Below are 25,767 nucleotides of genomic sequence, written 5' to 3' on the forward strand. Positions count from 1 at the left end.
GTTAATTTCAAGGAGTCAGCAATTCTCTTGACCAGATCCTAGAACTGCTTAAATTATCCACCAAGGAAGGAGGATGACAAACGATAGCTTCATCTGGACAGGAAGAGGAGATATTGGCCACAGGAGAGACTTCATCATCAGATCGAGCTTCCTGCTCCTCAAAGGCTTCTTCTTGAGGGTCAGGTCTCCTAGAGGGAGCAGGCGATGCAGGTTGCCTCTCTGCAACGGGTGGTGCTTGATGTCTTGGAATATTGTTGATGATAGGCTGCCCAAGGGTCCCAATGTGGTGGTGCATGAGGCATAGACAGCACCCATGGGTGCTCATACCAGAAAGATGGTGCTTGCAATCTTGTGCCACGAGTGGTTATAGGCTCATCAGAGACCACTGGAAAGGGGCCTCTACAAAAGCGAGGGGAGAGCCCTGAACTGATATTTGGGACACCAAGGCAAAGTCTTCATCAGAATCCTCATCCTCAAACCCACTCTGGAATGGTGGAGTGCCTGAAGACATCTGAGGTGAAACTGTTGGTATCTCGATGTCCTCGGTACCAAAAGAACATAGGACCCGAGCAACAGAGAATCGGGCATCTCAGATGCAGCCAGGTCCTGGGGAAAATGGAAGTCCTGCAGCACCAAGCATGCTGTCGGTACCAAGCCTGTAATCTGCACTGAGCTGATGGTGGCTGAGGCTGCTAACAGTACCATAGGTCTTGGGCACTCTGAGAGAAGTGTGGTTGGAGCCCGAATGGGCTTCTTTGATTCCAATCAAGCAGAGGAAGAGCTCTTCTTGCCACCTTGGTATGCTAATGGTACCAATGATTTCTCCAGGCCCAAGGCTTTGCTGTCTTTTGGTCTAGTGATGCCCTGGGTACTTGAGGAACCAGAAGCCTTGTGGGTACGTGATTGGAGAGCAGATGGTGGTGAAGTGGCTGAAGACACCAACCACCTCAGCTTTTTACCTGGTGAGCCTCAGACATGGTTCTTGGAGGACTTATGAGATGGGTCTTGTGTCTTCCTCGTAGATGCCCTGGAGGAGTGTGGCTCAGACAGAAAGGAGGCAATAGAATTGCTGGGAGACTGGCGGACTGGGGGTCTCCTGGGCATGGGTCAGAAGTTGGGCATCGAGAGCTCTCCGTCATGAGGAGATGAAGTTTTATCTCTCTTTTTTCTGGCTCTGAATTTCAGTTCCAGGCAGAACTTCCACTTCTGGGTGATGAGTAATTCCACTAGGCAACAGATGCAGTGGGAGTGCCCATTGCTTACTGGGATTGCCTCCTGGCACAACAGACCATGTCTGAAACTGGGAGAACCAGACTCAAGCTCCCAGTGCACAAGAACTACCTTATCTACTAACCAATATCTATCTAAATATATAAGAATATTTTTTTTGACTAGGAAGCTAAAGCTACTACTACTTACTAACTAATTACACTATTGCTAAGAACTATTACAAATAGCTACTAGAATAAGAAATGAAGACAAAGTTGAGGAACCTCAATGGGGACAACTGCCAGAGCTCCGTCTCAGGCTGAAGCGGTTGAGAAGGAACTGAGGGCAGTTCGCCTGTGCAGTGTTATACAACAAGGACACAAGGTGACTAGCACGCATGCACAGGCCGAATAGACACAGTTATGAGAAATCTCTGATCAAAGGCTCGGGGGGGTGCTAGTGCACCTACGGCGGAGCACCCATAGGGACACTCCTCGAAGAAGAACCCATAGGTTCTGAGGCTATTCAGAAGAGATGGTGAGTGACAAACTTTTACTTCTAAAGCATGTCAAATAAAATCTCAATCACAATTTCTTTCTAGAAGGTTTCTAATAAACTAAGGTGAACAAGACAACTTCATGCACTACACTGTTACCCAAGAACCTCAGTTTACAAATATTCTTCAGAAATAAGTCACTGGGAGAGTAATTTTCATTAACTTTTGGAGTACTACATATGAGTTGGGTTACCCTTCCCCATTGCCTCTTTCCTTCTGCCTCTCCATAACTAAACAAGACCCGTGACAAATCAGGCATGAGTTTGCAACATGTTAAGGAGGAAAAGTGTAATATGTCTGTGCTATATACGTATATGTACGCAAAGGCCTCAAGGAGGATGGCAGTAGCCCCTCTCTAGGGGTATGTCTACAAGCTGTGCTGCTGTAGCATGGACACTACAGCAACGGAAGGGGCTGTCACTGTAATAAATCCATCTCTTCAAGAGGCGGTAGCTAGGTTGACAGTTAGGTTGCATCTATCATGGAGGGACGCCGACCTCACTACATTGCACAGAGCATGACATTTTTCACACTCAGGAACAAGGTAGCTAGATTGACCTACATTTCAGGTGCAGACAAGCCCTACGTGGCTCTGATAAGAACACAGCTGGAATAATGTACTTAAACTCGACTATTTCTACTCAAAACCAAGTCTTAGGGCTTGTCTACATGGACACTAAGTTTGCAGCAAGCTGAAGTGTAAATCTACCCTGTACTAGCGTGCTGCACACTAAGTATCTGTCTGGCCGCTGCAGCCGTGCACTAACAATTCCCTAGTGTTTCCGATCTACCCCGCTCTGAAACAACGGTAGATCAATGTGGACTAGACTAGGGAACTGTTAGGGCACGGCAGTAGTGACCAGATGGACACTACGTGACACACTAATGAGGGGTAAATTAACTCCCCAGCTTGCTGTGGACTAAGGGCTGGTCTACACTTAAAACTTACGTTGACCTTGATACGCTGCTCAGGGCTGTGAAAAATTTCACATAGGGTTGCCAGATGTCCAGTTTTTGACTGGAACACCCGATTAAAAAGGGCCCCTGGTGGCTCCGGTCAGCCCTGTTAAAAGTCCAGTTGGCAGGCTCCTTACCCAGCTCCTGGAAAGCTGCAACATGTTCCTCCAGCTCCTAGGTGCAGGGACAGCCACGGGGGCTCCGTACTCTCCCCCTCCCTGTGCACCGTCTCCGCAGCTCCCACTGGCTGGGAACCATGGCCAATGGGAACTGCAGGGGCAGCAACTCCGCATCAGGGGCTTTGAAATGATGAAGGAAGGGGAGGTTCTGTCCTCAGAGAGGTGTGATCTGCTCTGATCATCTCAATGGGATGTTAACTCTCTAACCTAGTGGTGATAATAGTAGTTTAAATGTCAGAATTTTTAATTTTCTCTGCTGATCATTTTTACTTACCACAGAAAAGATGTCCACAGTTTGTTTCAATGGGAAACGTAGCCTGCTGTAAACAGACTGGACAGGACATGTCAGTATAGAAATGATGTCTATCACCAGCAGATGCATCCTGTTGGGACAAAAAAGAGATACAAATTGTTCAGGAATTAACTTCAATTTAGAAGACTACTTGAGTTTTAAAAAACCCAGGATATATTCTCCACTTGCTAGAAGTCAGACACAGATGACTCAAACTTAAAACTAAATAAGAGCAGAAATAGAATAATATTTAAATAGAAAAATTAATTCAGTAAGCAGGTGCTTGTGTAACAAGCACATTATTTTCTTCCATCTGTTCTATATAGCATACACTTCAATCTAATTAAGGACAATGAAAATAAAACCTTACGATCCTATATTTAACAAACAGAACCCTTTAGTTTAGGTGCACTGAAGTGAGAGTGACGCTCAAAAACTAGCTTCCAATTCACTACTCACAAAAGCCTGTCTATACTAGGCAAGAGGCAATGCATCAGCGTTAGCTATAAGAAGAAATTTTGGCCTGGGCCCTGTTGTAGAAGGGGTCTGTGTACCTCTTCATGACAAGCTCAGACAGTGGATAGTTAACTTTGAAGCTGAACAATTCCAGCATGTTGATGACTGCTTGGCTAATCCTTGGATTCCTTCCATGGTTCTAGCACAGGCATCGCAGCCTAGAATCTCTTGTCCCCATATGTGCCAGGGAAGGGGCCAATGCCTTTAGCTGGCCTGAGTGGCTCATAACCACAGCTCACTGGGCCTTGGCTGCTGTGCTATTTTCTAGGAAGCTTAGCTTGTTAGTCTAAATGCTTCTGGTCCCTGCTCTATAGCTGCCAATTGGACTCCACATTTGAGTTCCTGACCCCCTACTGCCAGGCTCTATGTTACTGTGCAGGGAGCACGCACTGTAATCTAACTTACGTTCCCCGGTGGGGAAACTTGGAACTGTCCTGTGCTCAGGGCTGGCTCTAGGTTTTTTGCCGCCCCAAGCTCCAAGAGCGTAAATGCCTAAGCAAACAAGCAAGAAAGCATGCTGGTGCCTAGAGCCGGTCCTGCCTGTGATTCTTTAAGGCTCTTCTGAAAGAGATTATGGATTCCAGTTTGAGAAACACGGGGATAGATCTGACAGGCCCTTTCAAATTTATCTATGACCTAAAATTGTAAGGGGATATCATGATATCCATACAAGAAATCTGTCACTTCACCAGTAGCTGAAGTTAGTTTTAATAAGTCCATCTGCAGCGAATGGAGTTTATGCAATGGACATGAACACATTTTCTTTTTCTAGATGACCTCTTTCAGAATTTTTTTAAACTTTAGCAGTAAAAGAACAATAGATCTACACCACATATTATTACACAGATGGACATTTCCAACATCTAGTACGGTACCTGGTCTGTTTGAAGCTGCTGCCGAAGTGCCCTCACTAGCTCTTGGTTGTCTGGATGAATGTTCTGGTGCTCATTTCTGTGAGAGGGAAAAAAAGTGAAAGAACAATGACTGCCAGAACACAGAAGAACAAAGTTTTAAAAACAAAGTGATTTAAAAAATAAAACCTGAAACTGAGGGGGGAAAAAAATCATTCACTCTCAGTATAATGGATTTTAAAGAAAATTCTAACATAATTAAGGAAACTGCATGATTAATATGTTTCAAAAGGTTTCACTGATATTTTAAAGCCATGTGGCACTGTGATCTTTCGTCAAAGGAAAACTTCCTTCTTATGACCAATTGTCAAGAATAGCTTTGGCTGAAAATTATCAGTTTTAATAAATGAAATCAAAATCATTATTGTGTAAAAAATCAAGTTACTTGTAAATATATGTTAGTTAACTCAGAAGAGTTATAATATTTTTTTCTTTCCATTGGAAAGTCCTTTGTTGCTGGAAACATAATTATGACAATTATTTTTTCCTTCGCTGCATGCATATACTCACTTATTATTGTAGAGTTGAAGTATCTTTTTTTTTAAATCTATTTTATTTGCTATCTGAAGGATTATGAAATAACACTCAAGAGAAGAAATAGCAGGCTTTTCCTTTGTTTATGAACACTGATCTTATATAACTTACTCCCAGCATTAAAAACATAAACCTTTGAGGACCCCAGTGGCAACAAGAGTAGCGGTCAGACATGATAAAAAGACAGATTACTGTTTATACTCGTTCATAAGCCGAATTTTTTTTTTTTAAATAAAAAAGGGAAGCACCAGAGAAGGGGGTCGGCTTATGAACGGGTATAGAGAGGAGAGGTGGGACAGAGCCCCTCCCCCCAACAGAGGGAGCAAGGAGAGGCTGCACAGTCAGCAGAGCCAGAAGGGAAGAGGCGGGGCCAGAGTCTCTCCGCTTCTGGCCACGCTGCTCTCCCCCCAGCCTCCGAAGCAACTGCAGCTCCGGGGCTGGCAGACTGCAGCCGTGCTGCTCGGCCCCGCCCCCCAGAGCAGGCTGTGGCCACGCCGCGCCACCCAGTCTGGCCCATTGGAGCAGGCTGCGGCCGCGCTGCCCAGCCTGCCGGAGCAGCTCCAACCAGACCAGAGACATCCTCCCCTGGCCCTCCCCAGATAAGGTGGGAAGGGATGGGATAGGGAGAGTGTGGGGGTCCCGGGCTAGGGTCATGTGGGGGGTTACTCCCTTGACTCCCAGCTTCTTCCCCCCGCCCCCCAATTTCCCCACCTGTTGCTGTCCAGGCCCATCAGGGTAAGCAGCCGGCACCAGGACACTGTTTACTTAGGTTTACCTCCGTGCCTGCAGACACTTGAGGTAAACAAGCCATCACAGCCCACCAGTGGCTTATTCTGATGGCCCAGGAGCCAAAGTTTGCTGACCTCTGAATTATAGGGTCGGCTTATGAACGGGTTATAAAAAATTTCCATTTTTACTTATCCATCTTGGGTGGGGAGGTGTCAGCTTATAAATGAACCAGCTTATGATTGAGTATATACGATACTTAAAATGAGAATCAGAAGAAAGGGCTGCACTGAGCACTGATGAGAAATGGGTGGAGATAAACATTTATCACTTTTTCCCAGACTTGAGCAGGCCACATGGAAATCTTTCTGTATCAATGTGGTGTCATTAAGCTCAGCTAAAAATCTTCTACAAGAGATAACAGAATTTTCAGTATTATATTGAGTATTGTTGAAGTTGCAAAGAAGTTCCATTATAAGTCTGTTTTCATTTGCTCCGTATTTTCTAAAACAATTACCTTTTGGGATGAAACTGACATGTTTGGTATTAACTCAAAGGTGAATTTTTTCTTGAAAGTTTGAGCAAAATTCTCTCAGTTGTGGGTGTGTTTTTTTTTTAAGTTTGGCCATGTTGAAAAACAACACACTTATCCCATTTTAGTAGTGCCTTTGCTTGGTTTTGGAAAAAGATGAAAAATTAAAGCAAACTAAAATCTAAGCAACTGAAATATTGCTAGTGAACATGCTACATAGGAATCTGCTAAGATTTTTAGCTGAGCCTAACAAAGAGCTACTCCATCTCTGACACCTTAGTGCACCATCACCCAGCCGAGGGGCCTGGCAGAACTGCTATTCTCCCTGCACAATGGGCTGGAAGGGACAGGACTATTGTCCTATGATACTCCTGGGGAATTCTGCACCACTGCACAATGCAGAATCTTGCAGAAATTAACATTGTGTGTGCAGAATTACCTTTCCCCCACAGAAATGGGGTTAGCTGCTAGCCGCCACTAGGGGCCACTGAACTTGGCCGAACCTAACTTGCATGTAGAAGACACTGTCGGTGAGAGGAGGGGGAGATAGAGGGTTCCCAGCAGCTGCCGTTCTCAGCATACCTTGAGGGAAGGCAAGTGCAGCGCAGGAAACTCCCTGCAAGCCTGGGACCGAGTATCAAGCTGTTTCTCCCTCTCGATCCCTGGGCTCTGGCAGGGAGGGAGCAGGTGTCTGAGCAAAGGGGGTCCCACGGCTGGGCTCTGGGGGAAGATGGGATGCAGGTATCTGGGCTGGGGAGCCCCTGCGGTTGGGCTCTGGGGAAAAGGGGTTGTGGATGTCTGGCTCCCCGGCTGGACTCTGGAGGGGGCAGGGGGGGAAGGGAAAGAGAAACAGGAACTGGGTTGTCAGAGACGTTTCTTTAACGCTCTACTCCTGGGGGAATTTGTGTGTGTCTGTATTGTTACAGACATACTTGCTGACAGGTATTTTGAAATAAATTATCAAAATAATTGAATCTGGCATGATTATGGAGCTGAATAGGAGCTCCCAGTGTGATTCTTGACAAAAGAGCTAACGTGTTCTGGGACATATAAACAGGGCAACTTTGAGTGGGAGTAGAGATTAATTTACCTCTATATTTGTTACTGGTGTGACTGCTGCTGTAATACTGTGTCCAGTTCTGATGCCAACAATTCAAGAAGGATGTTGGTAAATTAGAGAAGATTCACAGAAGAGTCAAGAGAATGATTAAAGGATTAAAGAACCTGCCTTATTGTGATAGACTTAAAGAGCGCGGTCTAGTTAGGTTAACAAAGAGAAGGTTGAGGGTGACGTGATTACAATCGATAAATATCTACATAGGGAACAAATATTTAATAATGGGCTCTTCAATCCAGCAGAGAACCAATGGCTGGAAGTTGAAGCTAGACAAATTCAGACTGGAAATAAAGCATACATTTTTAACAGCGAGGGTAATTAACCATTAGATCAATTTATTAAGGGTTTTGGTGGATTCTCCATCACTGACCATTTTAAAATCAAGATTGGCTGTTTTTCCTAAATATATGCTGTAGGAATTATTTTGAGGAAGTTCTATGGCCTGTGTTACAGAGGAGGTCAGACTAGATGATCACAATGGTCCCTTCTGGGCTTGGAATCTATGAATAGTTTACAATATAATTATACACCCAATTTTTTTCCCCAGGAAATACTCATTCTGGAACTCTAATTTTTATTTATATTTCTTTAAAGTGGACATTTCCCCAATGGCGCTATGAACTTTTGCAGTTTTGCATACCTGACTGCAATTTTAGCATCTTATTAGTGTAGTTTTTAGCATTTAATAGCTTATGTATTCTTTAAAAAATAAATGAAAATGGCTTGCAGAGTACTTGCATGCTTGGCAATATACAATAATGTATTGTTTTACAACATCAGATATACATATATAGCCTATTGTCCCTTATACACAAGATGCTCAGTGCATAAGAAAAAGGACATTCACTGTGCAATGTCCACAGAAAATACATCAAGAGCTCCTGAGGAGCCTGCTTTGTTCACAGCATGCCTTATAAGAGCACAGGAAAAAACATGTCTATTATATTGGAATAGACAAGAAATTGTATGTGACTATGTAATTAAAGCCTGTTATAATGTATGCATACAAGGAAGCAGAGTGAAGATTAGATGTACAATCTTTACTTTTAAATTTCTTGAATTTTGAGTGCTTCACCACACAACAGCTTTAACCTTATTTTGTTTTAAAAAATGCCCATAATCTGGAATGATTCAGTAGCCACCACCAAATGTCATGACTCACAAAACGAAGTGTGGATCTAAATGAGGTAAGAGCTCCTGCTTCATTCAACATGCACTTTCCTCCAATGAAAATGAGAAAATGCTCATATGGAATTTAATTTACCTATATGGTAACACTGTAATCTCCACTGTTAAAAAGTAAGTCTCCTTGTAGGTTTCACCTCTTTTGGAAACACTGATGTACCTATCAAAGTGAAAAGTGTGCGACAGACTAGACTACTGATGTGCAATGACTAGATAACGAAGATACTGGAAAGCAGGTTAGATAAGCAATGAGGGACAATTAGGTAGTTTCTGATATATTCTAGATTGTTTGGCTCCTTTTAACTTGTTAGATGAGCTAAGATTTCACCATCTCAGCTCTGTCTATTGTGACAACTAACTCTCAGCTTTTAAAGAGGATGGCAGCAAACTGACTAATTTGTCAAGATTTAGTTACTTATAAAGGCAAAGTGACTTAACAAAAGTGTCATTATAATGATTGAATTAAATAGCTGCAACTCTTGGAAGATTTTAATTTTTTTTAATCTTTTACTGTTAATAGCTTCTTCAACAACTCAGACTTTGAATTCATGCATTGATTCTGAACTGTGATTTGTTTTTCTTTAATAAAAAGTGGGAAACCACCACATCCCTTAAGTTCAATAGACCCTCCCCTTCACATTCCACTTCACATTCCATTTCTGCCCTCAAGGCCACACTCAAACACACTGTTGCTCCCCATCCTGTACTGCTTCCTACTGTCTGCTGTTCTTCCCTGGCACCCCTCTTTAACAGTCATGAACCACACTCCAAGCTTCCCAGTCTCCTCTTTCTCATTCTATACTTGCCACATGCCTATACCCAGTTTTAAATATTTTAAAATAAAATCTGTAAAACTGGATAGGTGCATGAGACAGAGGTATGGATGAGAAGGAGACTGTGGGGAGGGGAACAGATGCATGGTATGGCAACATGGAGGGGTATGGTGTTGAGACACATGTGAAAGAATACGAGGCTCATGCTCCTCCTCCCCTCCAGTATTTGGTGGATAAGGAGAGTGGTATCCAAGAGGTTTACAGATTTAGGTGGGGACAATGCTGGAGTCTGGGTAAGGGAGTTGGGTGCCTACTATCCTTCAAGCTCAGGAACTGAATCAGCCAAGGATGCTGCTTAATGAAATGCATCCTAGAATACCCAAGGAGCTGACTGAGGAGATATCTGAGCCATTAGTGATTATCTCTGAAAAATCATGGAAGACGGGAGAGATTCCAGAAAACCGGAAAAGGGCAAATATAGTACCTATCTATAAAAAAGAAAATAAGGACAATAAAGAAATAAGCTTAACTACTGTACCCAGAAAAATAATGGAGCAAATAATGAAGCCATCAATTTGCAAACATCTAGAAAATAATAAGATAAGTAATAATCAGCATGGATTTGTGAAGAACAAATCGTGTCAAATCAACCTTATAGCGTTCTTTGACAGGGTAACAAGCCTTGTGGCTGGGGGGAAGCGGTAGACATGGTATAACAACTTTAGTAAAGCTTTTGATACTGTCTCACATGACCTTCTCATAAACTAAGGCAATGCAACCCTAGATGGAGCTACTATGAGGTGGGTGCATAACTGGTTGGAAAACCGGTACCAGAGAGTAGTTATCAGTGGTTCACAGTCATGCTGGAATGGCATAATGAGTGGGATCCCCCAGGGATCCATTCTGGGTCCAGTTCTGTTCAATATCTTCACCACTGATTTAGATAATGGCATAGAGAGAACACTTACAAAGTTTGCGGACAATACCAAGTTGGGAGGGGTTGCAAGTGCTTTGGAGGATAGGATTAAAATTCAGAATCATCTGGACAAACTAGAGAAATGGTCTGAAGTAAATAGGAGGAAATTCAATAAGGACAAATGCAAAGTAGTCCAATTAGAAAGGAACAACCAGTTGCACACATACAAAATGGGAAAAGATTGCCTAGGAAGGAGCACTGCGGAAAAAGATCTGGGGGTCATAGTGGACCACAAGCTAAATATAAGGCAACAGTGTAATGCTGTTGAAAAAAAAAAAAAAAAAAAAAAAAGCAAACATCATTTTGGGATGTATCAGCGGGAGTGTAGTAAGCAAGACACAAGAAGTAATTCTTCTGCTCTACTCCACGCTGATTAGGCCTCAACTGGAGTATTATGTCCAGTTTTGGGTGCCACATTTCAGGAAAGATGTAGACAAATTGGAGAAAGTCCAGAGAAGAGCAACAAAAATGATTAAGTATCAGAGGGGTAGCCGTGTTAGTCTGGTTCTGTAGAAGCAGCATAGTGCCACAGGATTCTTTGCTGCTTCTACAAAAATGATTAAAGGTCTAGAAAACATGACCTATTAGGGAAGATTGAAAAAATTGAGTTTGTTTAGTCTGGAAAAGAGAAGATTGAGAGGGGACATAACAGTTTTCAAATACATAAAAGCTTGTTACAAGGAGGAGGGAGAAAAATTGTTTTTCTTATTTAACCTCTGAGGATAGGACAAGGATAGGCTTAAATTGCAGGAAGGAAGGTTTAGGTTGGACATTGGAAAAACTTCTTAACTGTCAGGGTGGTTAAGCACTGAAATAAATTGCCTAGGGAGGTTGTGAAATCACCATAATTGGAGATTTTTAAGTGCAGGTTAGACAAACACCTGTCAGAGATGATCTAGATCAGGGGTAGGCAACCTATGGCACGTGTGTCATAGGCGGCACGCAAGCTGATTTTCAGTGGCACTCTCACTGCCCGGATCCTAGCCACCAGTCTGGGGGGCTCTGCATTTTAGTTTAATTTTAAAATGAAGCTTCTTAAACATTTTAAAAATCTTATTTACCTTACATACAATAGATTACTTATATATTATAAACTTATAGAAAGAGACCTTCTAAAAACATTAAAATGTATTACTGGCACGCGAAACCTTGAATTAGAGTGAATAAATGAAGACTTGGCATACCACTTCTGAAAGGCTGCCGACCCCTCGTCTAGATAATACTTAGTCTTGCCATGAGTCCCTTCCAGTTCTATGATTCACCCTTTAAAGAGTTATGTTGTCTTAAAGACAACCTTAAGCACAAAAGCACTGAATTGCTCTATGTTTCAATCCAGTTCGCTTCTCCAGCAAATAACCATTTAGGACATGAAGGCAGATCCAGTGTGTGCGTTCTGTACGTAGCCCTTTGCTCTGTAAAAGGTATCAAGCTGACTAGCTCCCTTACCCAGGCCATCAGCAACCCTCATTGTAGCCATGTATCCCTGAAGCTCCAACTCCAAGAAAACTCTGCCTGCTCCAATATTGCTCATCAAAATCCCTTATTCTATGCATGCCTCCTTATGCTTCCATTCTTCTTTCCTCCTTCATACTCCTATTACCTTCCTTTTTAAAGTTAAAAACATTTCCAAATTAAACTTATCAAAATGTTTAATTTATTAAATATAAACCTTTTAGGTGTTAAACATTTAAATATTTGTTTATATGTAGGATTTCTGATTTTAGATTTTAAACAATAAACACTGAAAAGACACCCAGTAAACACACACAAAATAAATAAATAAAAATGGTGTTTATCCAGTAAACACAGGAAACAGTGACTTGTCTCTAAGGGCTTATCCCCAATGAAGGAGTAATGAGGACTACGGGGGTGAGACTTTTAAATCACAGTAATGAGCCACACATCAATTGGTCCATGTAGACCCTGCTGGTGCACACTAAATGTTCCCTAGTGCGCTTTAATGCAGTGCTGTTTGAAACAGTACTATGTGAAAGCACACTAAGGAATATTACAAAGAGATTACTAACAGTATATACTCATTACAAGCAGCAAAGAGTTCTGTGGCACCTTATAGACTAACAGATGTATTGGAGCATGAGCTTTCGTGGGTGAATACCCACTTTGTTGGATGATCATTACAGTATACATAAAAACAAATCCCAGAACCCCCCCCAATTTTGGACATCTACATAAAACTCAAAAATTGCTAAAAATAAACCCTGAAAAATGAAATTTAAAAAATCCCCAAAACAGAAGCCATATTTATATGTTTATACATTTAATTTCTAAAACTAAAAACTTAAATAGGGCAAGTCACAGAAGAGGCCAAAGGGACTGGGAAAAAGGAAACTGAGGAGACACAGGATGAAGACAAGAGAGTGTCTTTCGGGGGTCTGAGGAGCAAGAGCTAACCTTTGCAGGAGGGACGCAGAGCTAAAATGCACCCCTCTTCTAGAATTCCTTTGATATAGGAGACTGTAGAGTGCCTGTTCTACCCCATGTGCTACTGCAGAACTGCTAAGCCCCACCATCTAGTCTACTCCCTTAGTTCTTTCAGGTTCCTCTAAGGCATGCTCCATAGGTGTCCCTACTTCCAGCTTGGCCCCTCAGACAGCTTCCCTTGCCAGCATGCACATATTTTTATGCAGAATTCAATGATGGAAATCCAGTGCACGATTAAGTTTATTTAAAATTCTTCTCCTACATTTCCATGGCTGTGAAACATCTGCTATGTTCAAATGTCTACAAACCTGCATAATGGCATGCAATCTGAATCGTAGACAATTAATTTGCTGAAGAATCAATAACAACTTCATTACTTTGAATAGAGCAATTTTGAAAATCGATACATTTTGATTACCTGGCGCACAAAATTCTTTCATCTTAAATGTATAGACACACCTCTACCCCGCTATAACGCGACCCGATATAACACGGGTTCGCATATAGTGCAGTAGCAGCAGGGCTCTGGCAGCGCTTTAAAGGGTCCAGGGCTCCGGCTGCCGCAGGGAGCCCTGGGCCCTTTAAATCACTGCTGGAATCCTGCTGCTGCTACCCCGAGGCTGCGGCAGCGGGGCTCGCCGGCAATTTAAAGGGCCTGGGGCTCCTCACAGCGGCTGGAGCCCAGAGCTCTTTAAATCACCGCCGGAGCCCTGCTGCCCCTACCCCGATATAACGGGGTTTCAGCTATAATGCAGTACGGATTTTTGGTTCCCCACGACCGCGTTATAGCAGGGTAGAGGTGTATTTTTTTTTCAAAAAAAATCTCCTCCTGTCCTATAGTATTTGAAACATATTTGCAAACCAACTATTTACAAACAAATCAGTCAATCCATTCAAAAGTTTAAGGGAACTAAAACTAGGATTTATAACAGAAGTGTAACTGCAACCTGAACTACAGAGTCACTATTAACATCTGTATAAGTAGCAAGTGATTGTGATATTAACTATGCAGGCCATGAATTCAGTCATTTCCATTCTCAGGGAATGTTGGACCATATTCAGTTTGACCAGCTGAAGATCCAGAAAAGAGTTTGGCATCATCCCTGGAAAACTTGTCATTTCATTATGGTTATGGACTAAACATCAAACCGTGTCAAGCAATCTTCAATTAAATAACAAGATATCTAGACTGAGATGTCAACAATTTATTTCAACAGCATGGAACCATAATTACTTTGCACCTTAATGCAACTACTCAATTTAATAGAAAAAGTTAAAACTTCACAGTAATGTTGGAATGCATGTATTGATCAATTCCTATCAACATTGTCTCACCTTAAAAGCATATACACCAGAGCAGCAATGAAAGTGAAACTGAGCACAACAGCCACCAGTACCTGGTCACTTATTCCTTCTATAACCGAATCATTATCTAGTTTCAAACTCTGAACTTCTGCTTGTTGACTGGCCATTCCAGGTCTAAAACGTAAAAAGAACATATATATAATATATATGCACATATATACACACACACACAACTCTTGAAGCTATATATAATTTATTGGTTGGAATATATACTAAAAAAAACAAAGTGGGAAAAAGAAGTTGAATTTGACCATATATACACAGCTTGTTGTAGGGGGTGGAACTAATATCATTATAATACCAGCAAAAGTTTTAAATGATTGGCTGCTGCCTGAAGTGTTAAAATTAAACAAGATTTTTTTGACTCTGTCAGATATACTACCTGGGGATCCTTGACAGGAGACACTGCTTGATTTGACACGTGTTCCAAATACAGCCTATCTACATCGAGTATGCATCCACGGTCTGAAGTGCTAGGGATTCTAAAACTTTTTCATAGTGTAGACCACATTGTAACAGTCTTTTGGACCATCCCCTATCTGTGGCAACTACAGGTGGGATTTTCGTAAGCGATAAATGTTAGCCTAACGTTGCTACTATTGAAGTCAATGGGAGTTTTTGAGAAATCCACCCTATAGCATTTACTTACACAAAAGAATATTTAAGAAGTATTAATGGGGGATAGGGGAAAAGATAATCATGCCTCCTACTCTTGCTTTTCATTGTATCTGCCCTTCCTACATGTTCCATTTCCATCTGCTGGAAACAGAGATTTAGCACAGCACACCCAGCCACTTTCCTCAGACAAACAGCAAGTGCTCCTCAGGGCACAGTTTGGAAGCCTCTGGGCTAAGCCTTGAAGGAAAAGATCATTTTCAGATTACTTCTTGTTCTAACCCAGGTGTTGGCAACTTTTCATAAGTGGTGTGCTGAGTCCTCATTTATTCACTCTGATTTAAGGTTTTGCGTGCCAGTAATACATTTTAATGTTTTTAGAAGGTCTCTTTCTAAAAGTCTATAATATAGAACTAAACTATTGTTGTATGTAAAGTAAATAAGGTTTTTTAAATGTTTAAGGAGTTTCATTTAAAATTAAATTAAAATGCAGAGCCCTCTGGATCGATGGCCAGGACCTGGGCAGTGTGAGTGCCACTGAAAATCAGCTCGCGTGCCGCCTTTGGCACGCATGCCATAGGTTGCCTACCCCATTCTAACCTTTAACATAACATTTGGTTTTTTGTTAACTTCATATCGGCAAATATCAGATAACGTTGGCTAAACTACGGGAGCGGGAGAGGTAAACCAAATAAAATTGGCTGCAACCAGCTGTTAAAGGGCTCCTGTGGCAATCAAGAAGGGCTCTGAATCACAGCTGTGAACATTATGAAATCAACCAGAGAAAATGAAGCTGGCTTTGGGAAAGGAGTGACATGTTTACAAAATATCATGCTGAAACTGTGTTCCATCACAATTAAAGTTTTAAAAATATTTTTCCTTGATGATAAATATGGACTCTTGGAGACAAAATATGAGACTAATCTAAATTTGTATAATTTATATAATCTTCTACCTCTCTCTCCACCCCCCTCAGTACACACACCACCATTTTAGGACTCGCTGATACCTCCTTATATAATAAATCATTTCAGAATTTGTCCCTTAATGTTTGAAAAATGCCAGCCAGGAAGTTATTAATTAGCCCTAAATATACACTAAATGGAAAGAAAGAACACCAAAGTCATGGAGATTAGTGTACACCAGTAATGATACGATTACACTTAGAGGAAAGCATACCCATTATTGTGGCAAAATTTCCACTAGTCTACTACTGATAGTCTCAAAAAACATCTTTTCACCAAAACTCAACGTGGATCATGAAGGTCTGGTCTTCTATCACTGTGGGGAATTTACAGGCTAGTCGCCATTATATTTGTGGGAGCTATTCTCCATTATATTTGTGGGAGCTGCCTATTTCAGTTTCTGTGCAGCAGTGAAGAAAGAGAAGCCAATGCATTCTGCCATCCCAGTAAGTGGATGAGTGATGATATTTTTAAGGACTGTAAGAATGGGGAAAAACTCCCGAGAGAAAAATTAGGGTGTGCATGAAAGGACCCGAGCGAAAAGGACATCCTTGTATCCTGCATATGTCCTTAAGGAAAACAGTAGCCAATCTGTGACCTTCTGTGAGACCCTGAGAAGTTGGACGAGGAGAGGAGGTAAGTCCATCTCACAAGGAAAAGGATCTGAATTATTTCACTCCCTGCTCCCTGCTGCTGTGTCTGGGCTGAGCAGGGACCAATTGCACAGAATAAGTGTTGCGCGGCAGCCACTAGCGACTACCTGGCATCAGAAAGGTGGCAGTAACTGGCATCTTTCAGGCAGCTGTGGCCTTGCAGGTAAAACAGCTTGTGGGATGGGCTTGTTTTACAGCCTTCTCAACAACTTCAGCATGGACCTTGCCTACATGTTGGCCAGGAACAGGCATTTCTTCGTCCTGGTTGCTACGGTGGAAATCATTCCTTCTCCCAAGATTCAGGAGACTCCAGTGAAACTTTCCTGCTTGCTCTACAAGCTGTGGGATTCAGGGGGAGCAGCAGGGAGGCTTTGAAAATCTTAACCTCTAGTTCCATGCCACTGATTCTGGCCAGGTGTCAAGGAAGGAAGCTTCACTGAGGACTGCTCAACTGTCTTGCTGTGGAGCTGGGTTTCTGTGGCCTGCTGTCCATCTGCCATTTCTCAGAGGTGAGGAGAGATTACGTCCTTCAGACCCTCTTCTGAAAGCCAAAAGATTTTCTAAGTTCAGCAGTTTTGAGCCGAAAAGTCTTGAAGCCACTGAAGAAGCCACATGTTTAGTTAAGAACACTTCAAAAATCTTGTGAAAGCTCTGCTTCAAAGAGACACTTGAATTCTGCTGTATGTACTGCTTGGATGGCAAAAAATTCTGTGGAGATCTTCTGGAGGGGCATCCTTAAAGCCAAGCTCAGAGCAAAGATCTTGGTTGCCTCCAGTTGCCATACAGAAGGGGTTTGCCCATTGTGAAGACTGGCTGACACGAAGGGAACTGAGAAACATCCATTTCTAAACGCCACATGGTCCAAGTTAAAACTAACATGTTGTTTGGAGGTGAGGTATGTATGTTATTGGAGATAGATGTGGGTAAGGATTAAGGGTATGTAGGAGACTGAATTAAATTTGGATTTCTGTCTTCCTACTTATTTATTTTTACTGAAGTGTCTCAGGGCTCTCCTAGAGAATCAACAATGAGTTGACATAAGTAAATAAGGTTTGTATTCAACTACTTTATGAAATTCTTGCCGTGCTCCATTATTTATGCAAATTATTTTTTTTAAATTATATTTACCTAACCTTTTCATCTTAACAATTTTAGTTGAATCAACCTAACTGCAAGACCATGTGTTTTTCAGATGCCGAATAATCCATTTAAAAGACATTCTTCCTTCTCGGAGTTAAGAATGTGTGCTCATTGTTTCTTTATGATGTATAAAGGAGGATAGAAAGTTTTTTAATTTGTTCCTTCTCTTTTATACTACAAATTCTTGTTTATGCTAGTTTTCATGGAAGACTATGGATGACTGATAAAATTACTTCAGAAAAAAAACAAGAGAGTGAAACTATTAATTCAGAGGAGAGGTAACTTTTACTCAGACTTTTAAGAACTTGTTTTTTCTTGACATCCATCCAACTGAATAATCAGTTGGGAGACTCTCTCTTTAACAAAGTTTCATTCCCACACTGCCTTTCAGTTAAGAAATGAGAAAGCTCACAATCCTCCAGCAAAATCAACTTACAAAAGACAAAAAAAAGAAAACAAAAACCAGCCATTTTTTTTAAATAGCAAAAAATTTCAGTCCCTTTTTAAACATCAAAAAAGCAGCAAAAAGGACACTAACCAGATTTTTAATTGCCAGTCCTCTTTAATCTCCTGGTGTTTCTAATACAAAATATCAGAGCTCTTCAGTGAGAAAAAGAAAAGAAAGAATTACCTTATCTTTTGCACTGAGACCCAACTATGTCACAATTGGTATGATCAGGACTTGGTTAAATAGCAGACAAGCTGATACCAGATGCATTTGCATCATGATTCTCAATGACTATGGAATGGAACTATACACAGGCAGATTGGTAGGGACTGGGGGTGGTAGAAGGTATGAAGAGTGGTGAAGTACTGGAATGGGTTACCTAGGGAGGTGGTGGAATCCCCTTCCTTAGAGGTTTTTAAGGTCAGGCTAGACAAAGCCCTGGCTGGGATGATTTAGTTGGGAATTCGTCCTGCTTTGAGCAGGGGGTTGGACTAGATGACCTCCTGAGGTCCCTTCCAACCCTGATATTCTATGATTCTAAGAAATGTAATTTATCTGGGCAAAATTGTCATTACAAGTAACCAGCTCAGGCACAAATTCTTGCCTGCTCTTTATCATGGTGACTCAGATTGATGATAGTAAAACTAATGATAATTTACTCTCTTATCAACAAAGAATTATTTGCTGTAGGCAAGTAGAATTTTTCAAGGCTGATTTAATTACTGTCAGGTTAAAAATTCACATTGGTCACAAGTTATCTACTTAATCTCCATTGCTTCTTTCCCAATAAAGGAATATCACAAATAACAGCATCTTAAATTACAACAGTGGCTTTTATTCTTGGAAGCGCACACAGAGGACATTGAAATTTAAGCGCACAAAGGGGCATGTTAATGCAGATGTATTACCTCATCATGCTTCTGAACTGCCAGCTAACAAGAGAAATACTATCAAGATTCTGTTTCATATCGCACAGCTAGAACAATCCCAGATACCATCATTTAGAAGGACACTAAAAATGAACCAGTGCTTGCCATAGTAGGTGAAATAATTATTGCTGGCTAGCCTGACCAGAATATTCATGATTTTCTACATTTTCCATATACACCTCTACCCTGTTATAACGCCACCCGATATAACATGAATTAGGATATAACGCGGTAAAGCAGCGCTCCGGGGGGGCGGGCGGGGCTGCATGCTCCAGCGGATCAAAGCAAGTTCGATATAACGCAGTTTCACCTATAACACGGTAAGATTTTTTGGCTCCCGAAGACAGCGTTATATCGAGGTAGAGGTGTATCTGAATGCCTCTTACTTATCTGCTGGGGATGTCTTATCTGCTATTATACTCCCAAGAGAGATTACAAAGATCTTAGACACAAGAGTCACATAGGTATAGGAAAAATAAAGGACCTTATTATGGCTCTAGGTGGTCTAGAAATGACAAATTGAGATGACATGAAAAACGAGTAACCAAGAAATTAGGAGGTCACATACATCTGTGGAATTTCAAGGCATAGTACAAGGCTCATCAGTTTGCGCAAATCCCTTACTTAAAGAGAGATTTGAATTGAGAGTGTCCTTTTAAGGATTTGTTAGGGGGTGAATAAGGGGAAATTAATTTCTTGAAATTCTGTTTCTCAGAAGAGAATATTCTGAGAGGATTCTTGCTCCTGGGCTTTTGCTTCTTAGTGCGAGACTGGTGGAATACCCTTGGATCTTAAACAATTTACATAAGCACAAGCCCAGGCCCCTACTGGCTGTTGCATGCCAACTCCTGCCAGGATAAATGCTGTCCTCTAAAAGTGCTAGTCAGTGTCTTTGGTTTCAAAGGAGATGAAGCTCCCAGGATAAGCCAATGCAAAATGATTTATCATGACTAAAAAAATACATCCCAAAGAAAAATGTACCCAGATAATGGAAAGAGTGACTAATCCAAAAAAGAACTGGACATTAACTCTTGTTATCCTCATAATAGGATTAAAAAATAAACAAGAGTTTTGGAAAGAATATTATCCCACAGGGTTTATCTAAACGGTAAATGGAACGAAAATAAGGTTCAAGTCACAACTATAATTACTTATAGTGCAAGTGTGTGCATGGATACTTTTATTTTCTATTTTTACATAATTTATGTCAATTTTTATGGACAGTAGGGAACTTTTTCCAAAATAAGAATATGCACATATGGACTTGCACTGATATAATTAAAGATGTGACCTACAACTGATGTAGTTATTTTGGTTCCTTTTACTATGTAGATGAGCCCTCAAACTTTGGGGGCATAAACTACCCTTTAAATATTGGGGGACAGGTGGAAACTTTACTTGGTGCCAGATTATCCCACATCTTCCTACTGCAAGGTTTCTTCCTGTGAAGCACTGGTCACTGTCAAAAGTAGGATACTAGACTAGACAGACCATTGGTCTGATCTAGTCAGACAATTTCTATGCTCCCTTTGTCCGTTTCATGCAGAATCCCAAGGACCTTTCAACAATTAATGCATAGAGAAGGGCATCACTGGGATGAGCAAGTGGGCATAGGAGAAACACTAGCAGGACAGGAACCCCAGCACTACCTTGCAGAGGAATCTCAGAGGAGACTCTAGCACACCTATTGCTTGTATAATCTGGTGTCAGACAGATCAAGCATTAGGCCCTGAAACTTACTTGACAAGCTTGCATCACTACTACCAAAGGAAATTCCATGTTAGAGATTAAAATTCACAGAAATGATTTAAAAGGAACTTTCATCAGCTTGTCAAAACTACATTAAAAAAACCCCTATGTCATGCAGTCTTAATGAGAAGTTTTAAAAGTATCAAACCTTGCATGAATCTGATGCCAAGGGGCTGCAGAGACGCTGGCCTATCTTCCAGTAGTTCATGATATGTAAATAAGCTGCCTAATATCCCTGGCTCACACTTTGCCACTTCCTTCATGGTGAACATTCTTTAAGAGCTGAGAAAGTGCTGCTGGAGCTAAAACCCATGAGCAAGAATTCTGGCAAATGACAACCCTCCATTCTCTAAAGATGCCAACTGATGCTGTCTATATCATAGGAAGTAGGATTTGTTGATTTTGATTATGTAAACATGATGAGATGTTTGCATACAAGGCACGTGTTTACACATTTAAGTAAAAATAATATGAATAAGCTTCAATATTAAAGACTATTTTGTTAATTTTTATTATACTTAATAAAAACTGCAGGTAGTCAAACTAAAAGGAGGAAGGACAACATCTGAACAGACAAGCAAGGAGATCAATTTTTAAAAGAAGATATTCATTACCAAGATAAATTCTGGGGGAAGGATAAAATAAAAGAATACCGTTTATTCGAATGGTGTGTTGTTAAGTGATCAAGCAGTGAGTATTAACAGGATCAACATTACTGGGTAACTACTTTAGAGGTACAGCTACAATACTTCTGACATTACAGTATTAAACAAGTCATCTCAGCTGGTGCAATCAAATCTATACCCAGGCCTTTTGGTGTCACTGGCAACCATGCTGTCACCATCATCCATGTGAAACACTCACTCAAGGGATGATCAACTGTTCTTAGAGCCTCTACCAGTCTCAGATTCCCACTGACCCCTGAACTCAGTGTACTTGTGAAAGAGACCTTTACAGTCTTGGTAGCTTTCCCGAAATTTTGGAAATTTTCCCGAAAAGCTGAGGTTCTTCAGCTCTGCAAGACCAGTTTTACTGGGAAAGTGTCCTTTGCTTTCATGTAAAAACTCTTAGGACTGACAATTCCATATATTTACCTGCTGAAGCAGGTCTTTGGGAAGTCTGGGGTCAGTAGCCTCTGGAAAACATCTTTTCCTAAAGGAGAAAGAAGAAAGTAAGTATTACTCTCCTGCTGGGGGAGAGATACTTCAGAGGGTGAAAATGTTGCAGGGTACAAACACCCCTTCCTCTATAAGGGCTTGGCTACACTTACAAATTTGCAGCGCTGCAGCAGGGTGTGAAAACACACCCTCTCCAGCGCTGCAAATTGCGGCGCTGCAAAGCGCCAGTGTGGTCAAAGCCCCAGCGCTGCTCCCAGCGCTGTCCGTTATTCCCCACAGGGAGGTGGAGTACGGACAGCGCTGGGAGAGCTTTCTCCCAGCGCTGGCGCTTTGACTACACTTAGCGCTTCAAAGCGCTGCCGCGGCAGCGCTTTGAAGTGTAAGTGTAGCCAAAGCCTAAGAAGAGTTTCAAAGGCACTTACCTCTCAGGGATTCAAACTGAATCTCTGAGGGAAGATACTACAGAACTAAAACATTTTGTTAGAACAGAAAGACACCTCTCTCATTGTATGGGTGAAATTCTGCAGATAGCTTGCAGCAGACAGACAAAACCAGTTTCAGTCCAATTCCTAGCTAACAGGGCATCCACATTGCATAAGCCATTGTAATTGACATCCTTGCTGGCTAGCTCAGCAGACAGGCCAAGGATTCAACTGGTTACTGAGACTGAACTTCCCACTCACCCCTCTACATACTGCCCCCACCCAGTGCAGAGTTGAAGCATGTTGGGTAGACAGGGTGGGGAAGAACTCAGTCACTGCCTGTATATTACCTATTCTGTGGATAAACAGGAATTCAATGTGGATAAACAAGACTTAATCAAGAAGATAGAAAGCAATGTTAAGAATGAGAAAAATATCTGAAATTCCTCCTTTAAAAAGCCACTCCCACATTCCCAAACTATATTACTTACTAGTAATAATTTCTATGAATATGCTGTCCTCATGAATCCACAAACTGTGTTGAGAGACACTTGGACCAATTTTAAAAGCAGTCAGCTAACTTGGGGTGTCCTGGTTCATTGCCTAATGATCACAGACTGAATCCCTAGTTTCTATTGACCTGCTCAACGTAGACACTATGGAGAAGCAAAGAAGTAGAGAGGATGGGTGTTTCTCTGTGGAAGGCAATATTTTCAGAGAATACTGGTTGGTTATAAGTAACCTACTTTTCTGCCATGCAAAACTGCCTTCACAGATTCTTAATGGAAAGGAAACTTGACAAGGCTGATTCCCCACTCTGGCACTTTGAGTGCAGAAGGTGGAGGCCGGCAAGGATTCTAAATATTAATACTGGCCACTCCAGGCTGGTATTAAACTCCCAAGGTTGCAGCTTTTATCTGACCTTGGATGGGTAGATGCTACCACCACCCAAGTGCAAAACCCCTTTGAGAGCCCAGGAAGGAGCACTTGGGAATTCCTTCCTGTGGGGTACCCTCAAGCCCTTTCATCCTCCCTCCAGGGAAGAGCTGAGGAAGAAAAAAAGAAAGGAAATCAGCTGTTGCCACCAGCTAATTAAACATGCATCTTAGGATACAAAATCCAATCCTGTTCTTAAAAACAGTAAATTTTATTAAAAACAAAAAGGAAGAAAATACATTTGAAAACTCAGGCTATTGCTAGATTTAAAAAACCCACAAGAATGAAGCACAGAGAATAACCTTCTTGAGGTCCAGCTTACAGGTTACAAGCAAAACAAAAGCATTTGGGGTTAGCACAGGAGTCCACAAGCCATAAAGAAATAAAAAGAAATAACCCTAATCACGTCTTCCTAGACATTTCCTGATCTACTTACACATCTAGGGGTTTCTAGGTATGAGTCAGATGATTTTTCATACCTGGCCCCAAGCTTCTTACAGCATAGTTCCAGCCCTGTTTCTGCTTCTCCCGGAGAACAATACACAGACAAAGGGGAAGTTTTTTCCCCAATTTTAAAAATTCTAGCCTTCCCATTGGCTCTTTTGGTCAGGTGTCCATTCCCTTCCTTTTACCTATGCAGGGGGACTTTTTAACCCTTTACAGGTAAAGCAAGTACAGAAAACTACTAAGAGGGATTTTATAGCTAACTGACTGGATGGATTTTCATAAAAGGGAGCTATTTCCCCACCACCACCACCTTTCATTTATCACAGAACTGTAACTCAGCCTCCCTGAAACAAGTGTCAAGCCTCAGCACTAAATTATCTTAACTGGTCATTTCCACTATTTATGTAAAAATATTACTTCCACATTTTTTAAAACGTCTTTATTGAAATGAGCAATACAAAGATTATATAATGTCAAGTGTTTCTTTGATTTGACAAGCTATGGGCCAAAACCTGCAAACACTACCAATATAGTGTCAGCACTACTGTTACAGTAGTTCCATGAAACTCAATAGAAATACACAGGCTAATAGGGCCAAGAGCCAGTAGTGGTTATAAGGGGCATGCCCTGTCAAAGTCAAAAGTTGAGTGTGAGCAAGGACCCTGGCTCTTTGAGCTCCACTGGCTGGGAACCTAGTTTCTCAGAACAGCTGACATCTAAAATCATCCAAGCTGGAATTCTGAGCTGTACCATTTTAGGCATCAGCATTCTCTAATTAATGTTTATTGACTGGACTGAGAGATCAAAACAAAGAACCCCACAGACCACATTTTCTTTTTTCAAAAAAACAAACCAACCACTTATGTGTTTAGATCCAAATTTCATTTATAAACAGGGAAAAGAGGCAAGAAGGGAGCAGAACAATATACAGTGTATGCGGGAGAGAGAAAAGAACAGAATAGGTGGCAGGGTGGCCAAGTAAAGGCGGTGGTGCTAAAGGCCAGGCACGTACCAGGACCTGGGGGCCCAAAGCGGGTGGGGGAGTGCCTGGGTTCGCACCAGAATGTAGGGGCACACAAGGGCCATAGAGGTGTGTGTGCGGCAGGGCCTGCCCCAGGAGCAGGCACTAAAGGGGATGTGTTTGGTAGGGGAGGGGTGGCCGGGCTCGTCAGACACCCCGGTGTGTGTGTGTTTGGTGGGGAGACTCGCCAGGCGTGTGTGTGTTTGGTGGGGGAGGGGTGGCGGGGCTCGCCAGGCGCTCCGGGGTGTGTGTTTGGTGGAGGATGGGGGGGCCGGGCTCGCCAAGCGCCCCGGGGGTGTGTGTGTGTTTGGTGGGGGAGGGGGTGGCGGGGCTTGCCAGGCGCCCCGGGGAGGTGTGTGTGTTTGGTGGGGGATGGGGTGGCGGGGCTCGCCAGGCGCCCCGGGGGTGGGTGTGTGTTTGGTGGGGGAGGGGGTGGCGGGGCTCGCCAGGGGCCCCGGGGAGGTGTGTGTGTTTGGTGGGGGAGGGGGTGGCGGGGCTCGCCAGGTGCCCCGGGGGGGGGTGTGTGTTTGGTGGGGGAGGGGTGGCGGGGCTCGCCAGGCGCCCCGGGGGTGTGTGTGTTTGGTGGGGGAGGGGTGGCGGGACTCGCCAGGCGCCCCGGGGGGGGTGTGTGTTTGGTGGGGGAGGGGGTGGCGGGACTCGCCAGGCGCCCCGGGGGGGGGGTGTGTGTGTGTGTTTGGTGGGGGCGGGGGTGGCGGGGCTCGCCAGGCGCCCCGGGGGTGGGGGGTTGGTGGGGGCGGGGGTGGCGGGGCGCGCCCGGCGCCCCGGGGGTGTGTGTGGGTTTGGTGGGGGAGGGGGTGGCGGGGCTCGCCAGGCGCCCCGGGGGGGGGCGTTTTGGTGGGGGAGGGGGTGGCAGGGCTCGCCAGGCGCCCCGGGGGGGGGTGTTTGGTGGGGGAGGGGTGGCGGGGCTCGCCAGGCGCCCCCGGGGGGGGGGGTTGGTGGGGGAGGGGGTGGCGGGGCTCGCCAGGCGCCCCGGGGGGGGGTGTTTGGTGGGGGAGGGGGTGGCGGGACTCGCCAGGGGCCCCGGGGGGGGGGT

The 25,767-nt window shown here is 42.9% G+C and overlaps 1 protein-coding gene across 3 annotated transcripts in view; it reads right to left on the reverse strand.

The window, feature by feature from the left end:
* Positions 1–21,917, reverse strand: part of LOC123357012 (E3 ubiquitin-protein ligase RNF170-like) — a 36,521-nt gene extending 14,604 nt beyond the window's left edge. The window contains exons 1-5 of one of the 3 annotated variants that reach the window (XM_045000269.1): positions 21,864–21,898; positions 18,182–18,243; positions 14,241–14,384; positions 4,585–4,660; positions 3,176–3,284 (exon numbers count right to left, since the gene is read on the reverse strand). In XM_045000269.1, coding sequence (XP_044856204.1) covers positions 3,176–3,284; positions 4,585–4,660; positions 14,241–14,377 — 322 coding nt within the window. In that variant the 5' untranslated portion in view covers positions 14,378–14,384; positions 18,182–18,243; positions 21,864–21,898. Of the gene's footprint in view, positions 1–3,175; positions 3,285–4,584; positions 4,661–14,240; positions 14,385–18,181; positions 18,244–21,863 lie in introns of all 3 variants that reach the window. The other 2 variants (XM_045000268.1, XM_045000270.1) reach the window with 2 other exon arrangements.
* Positions 21,918–25,767: the final 3,850 nt, after the last annotated feature.

The sequence above is a fragment of the Mauremys mutica genome, unplaced genomic scaffold (assembly GCF_020497125.1).
Source record: "Mauremys mutica isolate MM-2020 ecotype Southern unplaced genomic scaffold, ASM2049712v1 000202F_np12_subseq_1:126871_obj, whole genome shotgun sequence".
NCBI classification, from domain to species: domain Eukaryota; kingdom Metazoa; phylum Chordata; order Testudines; family Geoemydidae; genus Mauremys; species Mauremys mutica.